Source organism: Phyllobates terribilis, unplaced genomic scaffold (genome assembly GCF_046119375.1).
Source record: "Phyllobates terribilis strain yellow unplaced genomic scaffold, ASM4611937v1 Scaffold_12__6_contigs__length_324123572, whole genome shotgun sequence".
Lineage (NCBI taxonomy): Eukaryota > Metazoa > Chordata > Amphibia > Anura > Dendrobatidae > Phyllobates > Phyllobates terribilis.
The window spans coordinates 48,132,879-48,151,476 of record NW_027362772.1 but is presented as its reverse complement, the minus strand read 5'-3'; the positions used below and the strand labels follow the sequence as shown (position 1 = coordinate 48,151,476).

The 18,598-nt window shown below is 42.2% G+C and overlaps 1 protein-coding gene across 7 annotated transcripts in view; it reads right to left on the bottom strand.

Annotated features, from left to right (window-relative positions):
* Nucleotides 1–1,032: 1,032 nt before the first annotated feature.
* Nucleotides 1,033–18,598, bottom strand: part of LOC141172017 (maternal B9.10 protein-like) — a 202,936-nt gene continuing 185,370 nt past the window's right edge. For all 7 annotated transcript variants that reach the window (XM_073655792.1, XM_073655791.1, XM_073655790.1 and 4 more), the window contains 3 exons: nucleotides 4,939–5,131; nucleotides 3,831–3,968; nucleotides 1,033–3,053 (listed from right to left, as the gene is read on the bottom strand). In XM_073655792.1, the coding sequence (XP_073511893.1) occupies nucleotides 2,720–3,053; nucleotides 3,831–3,968; nucleotides 4,939–5,111 (645 nt within the window). In that variant the 5' untranslated portion in view covers nucleotides 5,112–5,131 and the 3' untranslated portion in view covers nucleotides 1,033–2,719. The remainder of the gene's footprint in view (nucleotides 3,054–3,830; nucleotides 3,969–4,938; nucleotides 5,132–18,598) is intronic.

The window sequence follows — 18,598 nt, the reverse complement described above, 5'->3', positions numbered from 1 at the left end:
CCCCTAACCGGTTGTAAGCCAGGTTACCTATGGTGGTGCACACTAATAGTGGATGTAGGGGACCCTCCTGTCAATTTGAACGTTAAGAGGAAGTCCAAGATCAGCTAATGCCCGGACAGTCTCTTAAATGATCAAATTGTCTGAAGGTGCTAGTGCTGATTGGTGCGGTGGAATAACACATGATACCTAGAGCCCCCGGGACCATGAGTGCTGAAATGGCACAAAGACTAGTTTATTTTATTGGGAGGGGTCAAACATTAAGTTAAAGAAGGTGTTGTCCTAGTAGTGGACAACCCCTTTAAGCCTACACTCAAGAGGCAACTAGGTGGAAGTGAAGATTTAGAGGAAATAAGTTAGAAGGGTCTTCTGAATTTGAGAACACTGGTCTTGAATTTGGATTTAATGAACAGACCAATATATTACAGATGTTAGAAGGATATAGATCGTTTCATGCTTTTATTATGTCCATAGAAGGAAGAAAAAAATTAAATCTAAAAAATTCAGCATTTGACATTAAATTTTTGTTTTGCTGCACAATGAGTTAACCGAGAATCAATCCATTCTGATAAATGCTTTAAACCATTAAAGCTAGAGCCAGATTGTGGACTATGAAAACAGATCATGGGCAATGAGTGAAGACAAGTGAATGGAGAAAGTGTGTTTGGGGGGGGGGGGGGGGGGAGGGTGGTTTGCATTGCAACCCACCCAAAAGAAAAAAAATAAAATATTTATACAAAGTGTTTTAATCTTTAAAGTGTATATTGACTGTACACAAAACATAGCCTGGCCATCAAATGTCTAGTAGACGGGTAAACCATCTCTCCAACTTCAGTTTGTAAGAAGTTCCCACATTACTTTTGGCAGGGGAAGGAGGAGTACCATGAAAGAAGAGCCAAACAAGACAATAGACCATTTAAAAGATTTATTTCTGCAGTACAAGGTAGGTTACACTGCTGAGCGGTGACCACTTATGACTAGTAATATTGGTTATACACAAGTTCTGATGCCAACTAGGACTGAAAAATAAATGCCAACAGAGTCCTCCAATAGAATATGGCACCAGAGAATTTTCCATGAAGCGGAAGAGTAGAGTAATGAAATCTCAGAAAGTAGTTTACATATATTGCAAGGCAGAGAGCCAGCTGGGTCTTGCAATAGCCAAGAAGTGTACAACATGAGGACCATCTATCTGAAGCTTGAACAGGACAATTTACTCATTCTGGAAATAAAACACAGGATCAAGTGATCACATGGCACCCAGTACAGTTAGATGGTTGGGAGCCGAGAAGATCCATTTCAGAAGAAGCCAACTATCAAGACTCACTCCCTGAATTGGACAAACTGATAAGTTACCAAGTTCACTCTTCACTTTCACAAATCCATGAATGGAGATCCCATGATGTTAATTGATGGGCCACTGGACAAGTCATCTTAAGACACCATTCTAGTTACTTCTGATAGGTTGGAATAAAGAGGCTTTGACCCTTACGGAGATTACACTGTAGTGTAACTAGTCACTTGTACTTCTGGTGGATTGAGAACTTTTAAAACACTCCATACCATTAGCCAAATCAAGGTAGGAACTTGTAGACCCATGCATACTTTGTGGTCTCATTGCCTACATTTAATTAAAAACTAAAACTTGGTCATTAGATAATGAAGTTACACCCTTCTAACGGGCCAACTCAAAGACATATTAAAGTCTAGACCAGATATGCACAACTCCAGTCTACAAGGACCACCAACAGTGCACGTTTTCCAGGATTTCCTTAGCCTTCCAAAATGTTGGAAACCTCACCTGTGCAGGTGATTAAATTACTAAGGAAGTCTTGAAAACATGCACTGTTGGTGGTCCTTATGAGGTTTTACTACACAGATTATAGAACTTCCCTGATGATCTGGGGTAAGCTCAGAAAACCTCAGGATCAAGAGTTTCATGAGCAATATGGAAGCTGTAGCATGACCACATAAGTTGTGGATTTACACAGCCATACTTGGACCCATGTGAATGTCAAAGTCCATGATAACCATAGGTTATGTTACCAACCCCCCCACCTGCATGCTTAGAACAAAGGTCAAACATATCCCAGTTTGTTGCATGCAGGACCTGTTCTTTAAAGTCCTGCCTCAAGCTCAGAGTTTCACTTTTTATTTAGTATCATGGTTGGTTTAGTTAAGGGTGCATTATGAGCTTGTCCAGATCAAGTCCTAAGGCCAAGTACAAAGTAGTCTAAAAAGAATAAAAACTAATAAAAAGTGCTAAAAGGTCTACTCATGAAATGCCAAGATCTATGGTTGGATTGCCCATTGAACACAAGACACTTGACACTGATCCATGACCATATTGTACAAGGACCAGGGTCAAGTAAAGACAATCAGATTTGGCTTGGCTTTTTCTTAAGTATTTACTGGTATTAGCACCTGAAGTCCCACCAACCATGGCCTGGCTCTTTGTGGAGCTTCAAGTACTTTTGACCAATTACACCACTTTATAACATGAAGTGCAACTTGCCCCAAGTTGAGAAGCGTCTCAGGCCAAAAAAACGTTACAAGTGGGTGTGGAGGTCAAGAGAAGAACTACAGTAGTTGTAACACTCACATCTGCCAAATAAAAGGCCTACTATAGAAACAGTGTCCCAAGTCCTTCTCCAGCCTAATTGAATTAAGAGCATTAAAAAGCAGCTCAAGGCTGTAGTGCAAATACTCAGACTCCCATTTCCTACTGACAAGGCTCAATGTTCTTCATCTTTTGAGCAGCTTCCTCCACATCTGAGCCAGTTTGACCTTCCTTGTTTTCAGAGTCCATCAGGTCAGCCACTGGAGTCCCAGATGAAGAGATTCCAATAGCTTCATCTGTTGCAACTTCATCTTCCTTAGTGGTGGCCTTCTCTCCAGAGGCCTCGTCATCAGATGAGTTTTCAGAAGTGGTCCCAGAACGAGTCCCCTCAGAGGAATAGTCTGAAGTTTCCTTTTCTGGGTCTTCAAGAACCGGCTCTGTTACTGTAGCCTGGTCAAATGTGGCAATTGTGAAATATTCTGAATCTTCTTCAAACCTGTGAAACAGTAAGAAATTCAATAAAATGTAAGATAATAGAAGTCTAAGTGGTAGACACTAGAGCCACCACACATGTCACAAGGGTGCAGGACTGCATAAAGGGGCATTTGTAAGCACAAAATGACAGTTCATACCAAACAATGGAGCACCGGCCAAACTAATCATCCATTTGATTGCATCTGTCTCACCCTCTCCTTTAAGTCAAGAGATTTAATTTAAGGAATATTAGAGCTGACAGAGTAAAAATCTGGATAGTTGCATTGAACTGTTTGACCATGCCAAGGGAATATCATGACCCTAGAGCCTCAACTACATCTTTCAAGCCATGATGGCAGTTGGAGCATTATGCCCACACACTATGTTGAGGGCCCAGGTGGTAATGCAGTGCCAGATGCTAACCCCCCCCCCCCCCTCACCCCCAAAACCCTTTTGTTTGAAGGTCACTGGCCAGGATGGCAACTCAGACATTGAGGGCTCCGGTGTATTTTTCCAGTGTGTAGTGGGGCCAAGATGTTGAAGATACTGATGAAGGGGGCAAGTTAAGTGTACAGCTACTATTAAATTTGGTGATGGTTCTATAAAACCAATAGCACCCCACATATAATATACACCATATGGTGTCCCAATTTAATGGCCATGACTCCTCACCTTGTCTGTCACAAGAGTTGTGAAGTTACATGATGGAGGCTTGTAGGGACTCCTAAGGAACACCCATCTTCGTGGTGACCTACTCTGCACACCTCACTCCATGCAGATCTGGAACAGGTCAACTCACCTTCCACAAACATCAAAGGGATCAATCCAGATGGTCATCTCTTTTGGGAGAGGAAGATTTGAGTATTCAATACCACATCTTTTACTGGCCTCCAGCAGGGACTCATCTATGTATTGCCAGGAATTGATGCGAATACACCTGAGGAGACAAATTGCCACCTTACATGGATTATCTGACCAGCCACATCCATTTCTCATAAGTCATGAGACATGTTTTAAGGCCAGGATTTAGAACATTAGAGTCAGAATGAGGTTCTACGCAGATTAACAGCTAGTTTGAATAGACATTGTAATACTCCATTTCACATTCGGGGGCACTGCAGGGACATTACTGCTGATGGCTGGAGGTCTCAGCAGAAGATTTATGATAATCCTATTCTAAAAGCAACCTTCTATTAGGTAGAGATTGTCCATAGGGGAAACCCTTTAATGCTTGGGCGTGCAACATAATGTATTAACCCCTTTAAGACATGTAGGCAAGTCTTAGGATGTGTCACATGACTTGATCACAGGGTGCCAGTTGGTTGGCATAACACCACCCATGCTCGTCATTGCCTCACAGCTGGTGTTCATAACAGATAGTCAACTCTGCTACACATAGCAGGGCTGAAGCCCTGCTTGGTATAGCACAGGCAATGATCACAGCTTCTAGTCTCCAAACGGGACAAAAAAAAAAACAAAAACCTAGAGTTGTTTTTCTGGTAGCTGGAACACTGCAATAATGGCAAGCAATACAGTATAGTTTAAGACCTCACCCAGCCCCAGAAAGATGGAGACGCTACTGGTCTCAGAAAGTTTATAACACACACCCTTTGGATTTTCTCTTCACCATTGAAATAATGAACCAATACATGTTTGGTATCTGAACTCGTACTGACCTGGAGAATCACATTCATTACCAAGTCAATTTTACCATATAGTGAACATGGTAAACCAATTGTTGAATTCCCCCCCATGTTTTCCAGTACCCTATATAGCAAAGTCAATGGAGTCATTCAAGAGTACAACTCATCTCGCAAAAAGCAAGAGCATACAGCTATATAGATGGGGGGGGGGGGGGGGAGGGGGAAATGGAAAAATCCCAAGGTAGTTTAAGGAGAAGGTCATACCTGTATGCTTGCCCCCTGGCTGGCTTGTCTGGGTACCAGTGGCCTTTGTATTTCTTGCACAGTATGCCCACAAGGTTCTTTCCCAGGTTTTCCAACTGATCCGGTTGCAGAGTCTTCTTCAAGCTGAGAACCTTCACAAGGAAGCTGACAGCAGCCTCGACTTCTTGACGCATGTTCAGATGTGGGTGGGAGTCTGGACAAAGCAAAAGCCAAACAGAAGTTACCACTCAATATTAGTTTATCGGCACCCATGAGGGGGTGACGTAGAAAAACAGAACAAGCAGTTCACATTAATGGACAGATGCAACATCAGTCAGCCCATAATATGTAGACCACTTTTTTTTGTGGAGGAAACAGGTTTTTGTTTTGGTGCCCCCTTAAAATGGCCAACATTTCATGTTCCATAGGGGACCATAGTTTGTAGTCTAGTGTGGTAGGAGACATCTACAAGTTGCAGCTTTATGGTGAATTCATATTCATGGTCTTTAATCCAAACAAAGTTACAGAGCCACCCAAAAAAAACACCCCAGATTAGTGAAACCAGTAAATAAAATAATAAAAAAAAAAACTCTTTCACCTTCATCCCCCTGCTGGCATCAGCCACTTTGGTAAGCATGGGACAAAAAAAAAAAAAAAACCCTTTCATCACCCACTTTCCAACCCTACCTAAGAAAAGGGTCCAACTCACAATAATCCTATAGCGCTTCTGCTCACCAGTCTCAGTATAGCCACCAGGATCTCACCATACAACCACACTGCCTGATGGGATCTTATAGGAGGCGAGATAACAACTGATTACCATTAATTGGTCTCAGGACACCTGAGAACGGTTGGGCTCAGCACGCATTGGCCGCTTTATACCTGGCCTTTTATTCCTGCCATATAATACTGTGCTCTGGTATATGATGCTGCTCATACGCTATTATTACACTTGTGCCATTACTGATTATTGTAAAACCTAGGGCGTAATAATGTTTTTTTTTATAGAGCGAATCCACTCCAAAAAAAAAAAAAAAAATCTTTTATCACTGATGGCCCTAGGCAATACTTACATGATTTTTTGGGGGGAATTTTATTTTTAGTAGATCCACTCCATAGAGCCTCTTGAAAAACTTTAAATTCTGGAAATTCACGCGGATTTTTATACAGAGACATTTTTAAGGTTTTTCCTGAATAGGTTTTGAAAATAAAAATTCCTCTTGGGGGAAAAAAATTCAGACACTTCTTTCCACTTGTAAACAACATGTTGTTTTTGTATTCCTGTGGTCTGGCTTCAAAGGAGACAGTGATTTCTGCTAAATATAGTGATCCTGTGGCTTCGCTGTATATAGGACAAGCGATCGGACCATCACAGCTTCTAGTCCCCTAAGGGGACTAACTAGAACAATAAAAAGTAAAAAAAAAAAAAAAAAGTTTTAAAAAGATATGAAAAAAGTAAAAAAAAATTTCATATCACCCCATTAAAAATAAAGATAATAAAAATATATTATCGCCGCTTTAAGAAACGTCCAATCTATCAAAATAAAAAAATAATTAATTCAATAAGTAAACACAGTAAATGGAAAAAATTCTAGAATGCAAAAATTACATTTTTTGGTCTCTGAAATGCCACAAAAAATGCTGTAACAAGCGATCAAAAGGTCACATCTATCCCAAAATGGTATCAATAAAAACATCGTCTCGTCCCGCAAAAAATAAGCCATCACACAGCTCCATTGACCGAAAAATAAAAATATTACGGGTCTCGGAAAATGGGCACACAACCCCAAATTTTTTTTTTTGCAAACTCCTGATTTCTTTTTCACCAATAAAATAATTAAAAAACTGGGCATATTTGGTATCGCCACAATTGTACTGATGAGCAGAATCATATTGGGAGGTCATTTTTACCACAAACTGTACATCGTAAAAATAATTCCCAAAAAACAATGCTAGAATTGTATTTTTTTTCACAATTTCGCTCAACTTGGAATCTTTTTCATGTTTTCCAGTACACTATGTTGTAAAATGAATAGAGTCATTCAAAAGTACAACTTGCCCCGCAAAAAAACAAGCCCTCATTTTTCCATGTAGACTAAAATAAAAAAAGTTATGGGTCTGCGAAGAAGGGGAGGAAAAAATGGAAACGTAAAAATTGGCCGCGGCGTGAAGGGGTTAAGCTTTGGAAAACTCGCCAAGTTTTTCAAGCAGGAAACTGTTGGGTTTTCTTTTTCCAAAAGTGTTTTCTGTGCCATTTTTTCAGTCATTTTCTGATTATTTTTCCAACATTTTTTTTTTAAAGAATTTTTTTCAGTCATTATTTTTAAGTAAAAATTATGATAAAATGCTCCAACAGACGTTCATAGGAGATCGTGATTTTCTCGATACATTGCAGTTCTAATGCCCTGCTATGTATAGCACAGGCGATCAGACAATCGCAGCTTCAAGTCCCCTAAGGGGACTATTAAATACAGTAAAAAGTGGGAAAAAAAGTTTTTAAATATGTGAAAAAAACACAAAAGTTCCATTAAAGATAAAAAATAAATAAAAATACACATATTTGGTATCGCTGTATTCGTAAAAGCCTGATCTATCAAAATATAAACTAAATGAATCCGATTGGTAAACGGTGTAATGAGAAAAAAAGAAAAATGCCAGAATTCCGTTTTTTTTGGCTGCTGCAACATTGCAATAAAATGCAATAACAGGCGACCAAAACATCGTATCTACCTTAAAATGGTATCAGTAAAAAAGTCAGCTCAAGGCGCAAAAAATAAGCCGTTACCCAACACCAGATCCCCAAAAATGGAGACGCTACGGATCTCTGAAAATGGCAACACAAGCTATTTTTTTTTTTTTTATAAATTTCCCCCAAATTTTCACCATTTAAAAAAAAAAAAAAAACTATACATGTTTGGTACCTGCATACTCATAGTGACCAGGAGGAATAATATTGTCAGGTCAGTTTTACCATATAGTGAAAAGGGTAAATAAAAAGCCCAAAAAACAAATGTGGAATTGCACTTTTTTTGCAACTTTAACGCACTTGGAATTTTTTTCTCACTTTCCAGTACACTATATGGTAAAATTAATAGTGTCATTCAAAAGTGTATCTCATGCCACAAAAAACAAGCCTCAAATGGCTATGGGGAAGGAATGAGACTTCAGTTCTGTAAATCTGTGCAATAGTTACGTGGTTTTATTAGTTTGGGCTCCATCTAGTGGTCACTGCTGGAAATGTTCTATGTAACAGTATGGTTGGCACAAACATTCCATTGTCGCTCAGATCTTCTTAACATGCTGCTTGTGATTCATCTGTGACACATAGAAAATTGCACTTGGGTTTCAGCATCATGAGAAATATTGTAAGTAGTGAGGTGTATTGTGGAGTCCTTTTGCTTATGTTCAGTCTCCCCCTAGTGGCCATCAGTGGAAACATTCTATTAAACTTCACCTTGGACTTTCCCAAGTATGGCCTTATTCAGTTTTTTGAGAAAACCGGACCGATTATTTTGATCAGAGTGGTCTGGGTGTCATCCGATTTTCTCGTACTTCTCCACCTTTTTCATTCTGGCAGTCTGTGAAAATGGAACCGCAATTTTTTCACTGACCCATTGACTTGCATTCCTGATTTTGATCTGACCCTCAGATCAAAACTGGACATGTGTCCGACCAATACATGTGTTCCACCATTACTCCCCAGCAGCACGCCCGCTGTCTTGGTGTCATTCTTCATTCAGATCTTTCCTTCACTCCCTACATCTGATCACTCATGTCATCTACACGTCAAAAACATTTCTAGAATTTGACCTTTTCTTACCCTTGACTTGGCAAAAACTCACTGCTCTTATTCATTCTCATCTGGACTATTACAACTCTCTACTAATCGGTCTCCCTCTTCTTCCCTCTCCAATCCGTCCTGAACGCAGCAGCCAGGATCATACTCCTCTCCAGCCAATACACTGATGCCTCTTCTCTGTGTCAGCCATTGCACTGGTTACCCAGAGTCAAATATAAACTTACCATTCTCACCCACAAAGCGCTCCACGGTTCAGCACCACCCTACATCTCCTCCCTCATTTCTCTTATCACCCTACCCATTCTGCTAATGACCTAAGACTAACATCCTCTATAATCCTAACCTCCCATTCCCGTCTCCAATCCGTCCTGAATGCAGCAGCCAGGATCATATTCCTTTCCAACCACTGCAACGATGCCTCTACCTTGTGCTAGCAATTGCACTGGTTAACCACAGTCCAATATAAATTTACCATTCTCACCCACAAAGCACTCCACGGGTCAGCACCACCCTACATCTCCTTCCTCTTTTCTGTTATCACCCTACCCATTCTGCTAATGACCTAAGACTAACATCCTCTATAATCTGAACCTCCCGCTCCCGTCTCCAATTCGTCCTGAATACAGCAGCTAGGATCATATTCCTTTCCAACCATTACACCGATGCCTCTGCCCTGTGCCAGCCATTGCACTGGTTACCCATAGTCCAATATAAACTTACCATTCTCACCCACAAAGCACTCCACTGTTCAGCACCACCCTACATCTCCTCCCTCATTTCTCTTATCACCCTACCCTTTCAGCTAATGACCTAAAACTGACATCCTCTATAATCCGCACCTCTCACTCCCGTTTCCAATCCATCCTAAATACAGTAGTTAGTATCATATTCCTTTCCAACCACTACACCGATGCCTCTATCCTGTGCCAGCAATTGCACTGGTTACCCACAGTCCAATATAAACTTACCATTCTCACCAACAAAAGCACTTCACGGTTCAGCATCACCCTACATCTCCTCCGTCGTTTTTCTTATCACTCTACCCGTTCTGCTAATGACCTAAAATTAACATCCTCTATAATCCAAAACTCCCACTCCCGTTTCCAATTCATCCTGAATACAGCAGCCAGGATGATACTCCTTTCCAACCATTACACCGATGCCTCTACCCTGTGCCAGCCATTGCACTGGTTACCCACAGTCCAATATAAACTTACCATTCTCACCCACAAAGCACTCCACTGTTCAGCATCACCCTACATCTCCTCCCTCATTTCTCTTATCACCCTACCCATTCTGCTAATGACCTAAAACTAACATCCTCTATAATCCGCACCTCTCACTCCCGTCTTTAATCCGTCCTGAATACAGTCCTTTCCAACCACTACACCGATGCCTCTACCCTGTGCCAGCCATTGCACTTGTTAGAACCCTCCTGTTAGTTTTTTCTATCTTGTGTTTTGCGGTCACGTGACCATCTGCCTATATATTCCAGCTCCGCCCTTCTGGCTTTGCTGGACTTCAGTGTTGTTTGACTGTCTTGCTAGCCTGGTGCTTCGGTGCCTATCTCTTGTCAGTTCGCTTGGTCCTCTGGGACCTATAGTACTTTTTGTCTACAACAACTTCTGTTTAGGAGGTGTCCCATTTTTGTTCCAGCCCTTAGTTCTTTTAGGGACCCCTCCCTTAACTCTATAGGTCTTCGTTCAGACTAGCCGAGGACGAAGGCGGGTCTGTTCACTAGGAACAGGCAGCCCGCTACATCGAAGGGATTCAGATTAGTCTTACTGTAGGGACAGCTTTCCCCTATCTTTCCTTAGTTCTTGTTGCAGATCATAACAGTAAGTCCAGCCCAAAAAAAAAAAAACTTAAGGAAAGAAATTTGGGGATCAGTATGGTTTCCGTCCAGGAGTTGGCTCAACTCTTGCAGGGATTGTCTCTGGAGGTGGCTGAGCTCCAGCAACACGTGAGTAGCTGTTCTGGAGCGCATTTTGTCGAACCCAAGGCAGGACTGCCTGATGTTTTTTGTGGTAAACAGCAAGATTTTTTTCCTTTAAAAATGCTTGTTTGTTATATTTTCATTTGAGAATGAATCACAGCGCATTGGTTTTATTATGTCACTTTTGCACAAGGAACCACAGGGGTGGGCTTTTTCTCTCCAACCTAATGATCCATGTTTGGGGTCCGTTGAGGAATTTTTTTCTGCTATGGGGCTATTATATGATGATCCTGATCGAATCTCATCTGCTGAATCAGAACTTAGACGTTTGAATCAGGGGTCAGATGATGTTGAAAATTATTGCACACACTTCAGGAGATGGGCCTCAGAAGTTAAATGGAATGATTCTGCGCTGAGATGTTTATTTCTTGCTGGTCTGAGTGAAAGGGTTAAGGATTTACTAATTACATTCCCTGCACCTGAGACACTGCAGGAGGCTATGCAGTTAGCTGTTCGTGTGGACAGAAGACTGAGGTCCAGGGTGAATGATGTAAAAACTCCTGTAAAGTCAGGTCCTAGTTCACAAAAAATCTACTCTGACAGCGGAGAACCAATGGAGGTGGGGGCAATGTCACTCCGCTCTCAGGAAAGAGACCGGAGATTCGCCGAAGGTTTGTGTCTTTATTGTGGTAAAGCTGACCATTTGATTAAGTATTGTGAGCGTCGTTTAAGTAAAGAAAAAAAAGGTCAGTTACGCCTGTATAGCTTGTTTACGTTCTGCAGGAGTATTTTTTTCTGGGAGTACTACTCTGCAGGGAGATTTGATTGAATTTCAGGTATTTGTGGATTGTGGTTCAACACTTAATGCGATTGATATAGGGTTTTGGAAAACCTTAAATTGAAATCCAAACCTTTGTCATCACCTATTTCTGTGGTTGGAATTGATAACACTCCTTTGAAATGTATTACTCACAAGACTACTGCATTTCCCCTCACTATCAATGGAGTTCACCAAGAAATTTTGGACTTGGTTCTTTTGGATAATTTGCCCTCTCCAGTTGTTCTAGGATTGCCTTGGTTAAAACCGCACAATCCTTTATTGGACTGGTCTACTAATGTGATTAAGTCCTGGAGTCCGAAGTGCTATGGTAAAAGGGGAATTACCTGTACCTATTCAAGATTTTTGGAGGGTTTTTTCGGAGGAGGAGTCGCAAGTTTTACCTCCTCATAGGGATTATGATTGCGCCATTGAGTTTGTTCCGGGTGCTATTCTTCCCAAAAGTCGCTTGTTTAATCTTACTATCCCTGAAAGAAAGGCTTTGGAGGAGTACATAGAGACTAGCCTGGCTGCTGGTCACATTAGACCTTCTAAGTCGCCGGTGGCAGTTGGATTCTTTTTTGCTAAAAAAAGGACGGGGGTTTACGTCCATGTCTGGATTTTCGTGAAATTAATAAGATTAGAGTACGCAATTCCTACCCATTGCCGTTAATTCCTGACTTGTTTAACCAGTTAGTGGGGGCCAAGTGGTTCTCCAAAATTGATTTCCGGGGGGCATACAATTTGTTACAAGTGAAGGAGGGTGATGAATGGAAGACTGCTTTTAACACTCCGGTAGGTCATTTTGAGAATCAGGTGATGCCTATTGGTCTTACCAATTCACCTGCATTTTTTCAGAACCTTATTAATGACATCTTGAGACCTTTGATTGGTAAGAATGTGGTTGTGTATTTGGATGACATTCTGATTTATTCACCAGATCTAGAGTCCCATTGGCAGAGTGTACGTGAAGTTTTGCAGTTATTGAGTGATAATTCACTCTTTGCTAAGCTGGAGAAATGTGAGTTCGCTGTGCAGAAAATTAGTTTTTTGGGCTACATTGTCTCCAGCGAGGGCTTTGAGATGGACCCTGTGAAGGTTCAGGCTGTGCAGGAATGGCCTGGGCCTATTGGTTTGAAATCTATACAGAGATTTTGGGGTTTTGCCAATTATTACAGGAAATTCATTAAGAACTTTTCTGTAATTGTTAAACCGCTAACCGATCTCACTAAGAAAGGTGCGAATACGGCCCAGTGGACTACTGAGGCCATTGAAGCATTTGAGTATCTCAAGGAGAGGTTCAGTTCTGCCCCTATCCTTATGCAGCCTGATGAGACCAAGCCTTTTTTGGTCGAGGTCGATGCTTCATCGGTGGGGGTCGGAGCAGTTTTGTCTCAGGTGAACAAGGGTGGAGTACATCCTTGTGCCTTCTTTTCGAGGAAATTTTCAGAAACCGAACTGAATTATGATGTTGGAAATCGGGAGTTTCCACCCACCTAACCCAGGAGGAAGTTCAGAAACGCCTAAATAATATCAAAATAGACAAGTCACCAGGCCCAGATGGCATACACCCCCGGGTACTAAAGGAATTAAGTAATGTGATAGACAGACCGCTGTATCTTATATTCAAGCACTGTTTATGGACAGGGACTGTCCCACTAGACTGGCGCCAAGCAAATGTGGTACCAATATTCAAAAAGGGGTCTAAAAGTGACCCTGGGAACTATAGACCAGTCAGCTTAACGTTTGTTGTGGGTAAATTGTTTGAAGGATTTCTTAGAGATGCTATTGTAGAATATCTTAATGATAATAACTGTCTAACTCCATATCAACATGGATTCATGAGGGATCGCTCCTGCCAAACAAACCTGATGGCCTTCTACGAGGAGGTGAGCTCACAGCTGGACCGGGGAGAGTCAGTGGATGTTGTATACCTTGACTTCTCCAAAGCGTTTGATACCGTGCCACACAAAAGGTTGGTATATAAAATGAGAATGCTTGGTCTGGGGGATAATGTGTGCAAGTGGGTAAATAGCTGGCTGAGTGATAGAAAGCAGAGGGTGGTTATCAATGGAGTAAGCTCAGGGTGTGTCAGGGTTACTAGCAGGGTGCCTCAAGGGTCTGTCTTGGGCCCTATATTATTTAATATATTTATTAATGATCTAGTGGAAGGGTTGCATAGTAAAATAGCAATATTTGCAGATGATACTAAACTTTGTAAAGTAGTTAATACAGATGAGGATAGGGCACAGCTACAGGAGGATTTAGATAAATTGGGGAGTTGGGCCAAAAAATGGCAAATGGGGTTCAATGCCGATAAATGTAAGGTCATGCACATGGGAAAGAAAAACAGCAGTCACCCATACATATTAAATGGGAAACCGTTGGGGAAATCTGACATGGAGAAGGACCTGGGCGTCTTGGTTAATAGCAAATTAAATTGGAGTGCCCAGTGTCAGGCAGCAGCTGCGAAGGCAAATAGAGTCATGGCATGCATCAGAAGAGGAATAGGGGCATATGATGAGAACATTGTTCTTCCTCTGTATAAAGCGCTGGTAAGGCCGCACTTAGAATATTGTGCACAGTTCTGGGCTCCGGTGCTCAGGAAAGACATATTGGAGCTAGAGAGGGTACAAAGGAGGGCGACTAAGGTAATAAAGGGAATTGAGGGACTAGAATACCCAGAGAGGTTGTCAAAATTAGGCCTATTTACGTTGGAAAAGAGAAGGCTTAGGGGAGACCTCATAAACATGTATAAATACATCAGGGGGCAGTACAGAGATCTCTCCCATGACCTGTTTATACCAAGGATGGTGACAAAGACGAGGGGGCACACTATGCGTCTGGAGGAAAGGAGGTTCCTGCACCAGCATAGAAGGGGATTCTTTACGGTCAGAGCCGTGAGACTCTGGAACTCTCTGGGAGAGGAAGTGGTGATGTCCAACTCACTTAATGAGTTCAAGAGAGGCCTGGACGGCTTTCTTGAGAACAATAAAATTACATCTTATGCTTAGTGATAGTTAATTAATCCAGGGATTTAATCTGACTGCCAGATTGGTGTCGGGATGTGAATTTTTCCTCAATGATGTAAATTGGCCTATACCGCATGGTTTTTTGTTGCCTTCCCCTGGATCAACGCTGCGGAATAGCTGCAGTGCACAAGAAATAGGCTGAACTGGATGGACGCTGGTCTTTTTTCGGCCTTATAAACTATGTAACTATATATGTAACTATGAGTTGCTGGCTATTAAACTTGCGTTTGAACATTGGCGTCATTTTTTGGAAGGCGCTAGATTTCCTATTCAGGTTTTCACAGATCATAAGAATTTGATCTATCTGGGTGCTGCCAAGCGCTTGAATGCCCGTCAAGCTAGGTGGGCACTTTTTTTTTCTCGGTTTCATTTTTCTGTTACCTATATCCCTGGTACTAAGAATGTTAAAGCCGATGCTTTATCTCGCAGTTTCTCTCCTACGGTCGGTGCCGAGGAGGAGGAGAGGATTTTACAGAAAGGAGTTGTGGTGGCGGCTTTGGACTCTGTTTTGGAGAATGGGATTCTGAAAGCTCAAGATGATGCTCCATCTAACACTCCCCATGGGTTGTTCGTGCCTAGAGCCTTTAGGAGAGATTTGTTTGTGAAGTGTCATGAGTCTCGGTTGGCAGGTCATCCAGGAATTTCGGAAACTAAGAGACTTATCAGTCGCAGTTTTTGGTGGCCTGGATGGCAGAAGGATGTCATCAAGTGTACTGTGTGTGCTAGGTCAAAGGCTTCACATACTCCTGCTGCGGGGTTGCTTTGCCCTCTGGAAGTTCCTAGTGCGCCTTGGACGCATCTCACAATGGATTTTATTACTGATCTTCCTGTGTTCGAGGGTTTTACTGTCATCTGGGTGGTCGTGGACCGTTTTAGTAAGATGTGTCACTTGGTTCCATTCATTAAGTTGCCCTGCGCCAAGACACTCGCTAAGGCGTTTGTTAAGGAGATTGTCAAACTCCATGGCTTTCCTGCAGATATTGTTTCTGATAGAGGACCTCAGTTTGTGGCTCGCTTTTGGCGTGCTTTTTGTGACAGGTTGGGAGTCCATTTGTCATTTTCATCTGGTTATCATCCTGAGTCTAATGGACAGACTGAAAGAAAGAACCAGGATGTTGAACAGTTTTTGCGTTGTTTTGTGGCAGACAATCAAGAAGTGTGGTCTCAGTTTCTGCCTCTTGCAGAATTTGCTCTTAACAATAATACATCCTCCTCTGCTGGGTGTTCTCCTTTTTTTTGTTGTACTGGGAGACATCCGTCTTTTGGTTTGTTCTCCAAATTAGGGTCGGCGGTGCCGGAGGAGGAGAATTTTTCCGGTGATTTGGAGAGAGTTTGGAGTAATGTCTGTTGCAACCTTTAAGAGGCTAACAAGAAATCCAAGAAGAGGTTTTGTTTACTGTGGGTGACATGGTTTGGTTGTCCTCGAAGAACCAAAGTTTGTGGGTCCATTTAAAGTGCTTCAGGTTGTTGACCCGTCTGCTGTTAGGTTGGATGTCCCTACTTCCTGGAAGATTAATCCTGTGTTTTATGTTTCCTTGTTGAAAAAGGCTGACGTTTTTGATAGGGAAGCCACTGTCACAGTTCTTCCTGTGGTGGAAGACGGCGAATTTGAGATTTCACGTATCTTGAATTCTAGATGGCATCGAGGGAGATTACAGTATCTTGTCTCCTGGAAGGGTTTCGGTCCCGAAGACAACTCCTGGGTAAGGACGGATGATGTCTCTGCTCCTAGGCTTGTTAAAGCTTTCCACAGGAGGTTTCCGGATAGGCCTGGAGGATCCTAATAAAAGAGGGGGTACTGTTAGAACCCTCCTGTTAGTTTTTTCTATCTTGTGTTTTGCGGTCAGGTGACCATCTGTCTATATATTCCAGCTCCGCCCTTCTGGCTTTGCTGGACTTCAGTGTTTGACTGTCTTGCTAGCCTGGTGCTTCGGTGCCTATCTCTGTCAGTTCGCTTGGTCCTCTGGGACCTCTAGTACTTTTTGTCAGTTTGTCTTTTGTGTTCTACAACAACTTCTGTTTAGGAGGTGTCCCATTTTTGTTCCAGTCCTTAGTTCTTTTAGGGACCCCTCCCTTAACTCTATAGGTCTTCGTTCAGACTAGCCGAGGACGAAGGCGGGTCAGTTCACTAGGAACAGGCAGCCCGCTACATTGTAGGGATTCAGCTTAGTCTTACTGTAGGGACAGCTTTTCCCTATCTTTCCTTAGTTCTTATTGCAGATCATAACAGCACTGGTTACCCACAGTCCAATATACACTTACCATTCTCACCCACAAAGTATTTCACGGCTCAGCACCACCCTACAGCTCCTCCGTAGTTTTTCTTATCACTCTACCCGTTCTGGTATTGACCTAAAATTAACATCCTCTATAATCCAAATCTCCCACTCCAGTCTCCAATTCGTCCTGAATACAGCAGCTAGGATCACATTTCTTTCCAAACACACCGATCCCTGTACCCTATGCCAGCCATTGCACTGGTTACCCATAGTCCAATATAAACTTACCATTCTCACCAACAAAGCACTCCACTGTTCAGCACTGCCCTTCATCTCCTCCTTTGTTTCTCTTATAACCCTACCCATTCTGCTAATGACCCAAGACTAACAAACTCTATAATCCGAACCTCCCACTCCCGTTTCCAATTCGTCCTGAATACAGCAGCCAGGATCCTACTCCTCTCCAGCCACTACACCGATGCCTCTACCCTGTGCCAGCCATTGCACTGGTTACCCACTGTCCAATATAAACTTATCATACTCACCCACAAAGCACTCCACTGTTCAGCATCACCCTACATCTCCTCCTTCATTTCTCTTATCACCCTACCCATTCTGCTAATTACCTAAAATTAACATCCTCTATAATCCGCACCTCACACTCTCGTCTCCAATCCGTCCTGAATACAGCAGCTAGGATCACATTCCTTTCCAACCACTACACCGATGCCTCTACCCTGTGCCAGCCATTCCACTGGTTACCCACAGTCCAATATAAACTTACCATTCTCACCCACAAAGCACTTCACGGTTCAGCACCACCCTACAGCTCCTCCGTAGTTTTTCTTAACACTCTACCCGTTCTGGTAATGACCTAAAATTAACATCCTCTATAATCCAAACCTCCCACTCCCGTCTCCAATTCGTCCTGAATACAGCAGCTAGGATCACATTCCTTTCCAACCACTACACCGATCCCTGTACCCTATGTCAGCCATTGCACTGGTTACCCATAGTCCAATATAAACTTACCATTCTCACCAACAAAGCACTCCACTGTTCAGCACTGGCCTTCATCTCCTCCTTCGTTTCTCTTATCACTCTACCCATTCTGCTAATGACCTAAGACTAACATCCTTTATATTAAGAACCTCCCACTCCCGTCTCCAATTCGTCCTGAATACAGCAGCTAGGATCACATTCCTTTCCAACCACTACACCGATGCCTCTACCCTGTGCCAGCAATTGCACTGGTTACCCACAGTCCAATATAAACTTACCATTCTCACCCACAAAGCACTCCACGGTTCAGCACCACCCTACATCTCCTCCTTCGTTTCCCTTATCACAATTATTTATTTATACTGGCCTATCGCCTCACCTCACTAATATAACAATCCCTGTTTTGCCCATATAAAATTTTCTTCAAAATTTGGTCCCTCGTAGCATCTGATCACACCCCTCCATGTACTTAATAGCCCTTTGTGTCCATACACATACTGGTTGGTGGCCGGTTCATGCAGCGTTACGTGAAAAAAAACTATTTACTATATTGATGGCTGGACCATACAATACAAGCAACTGTTACCATCCATCTCTGGTGTCTCCCCTATTTCCTCATAGATTGTAAGCTCTTGTGATCGGGCCATCACTCCTCTTGGTATCTGAGTTATGTCTTTATAATCTATATAAGTCCCCTCTGTAATGTAAAGGGCTGCAGAATATGTTGGCGCTATAGAAATAAAATTATTATTATTATTATTAAGATCAATAGCTTTCCTCTTTTTCCGATGAGATCGCTGTATGAGAAGTTGTAGTTTTCAATGACGCCGTTCCATTTACCATATAATGTACTAAAAAACGGGAAAAAAAATCCTA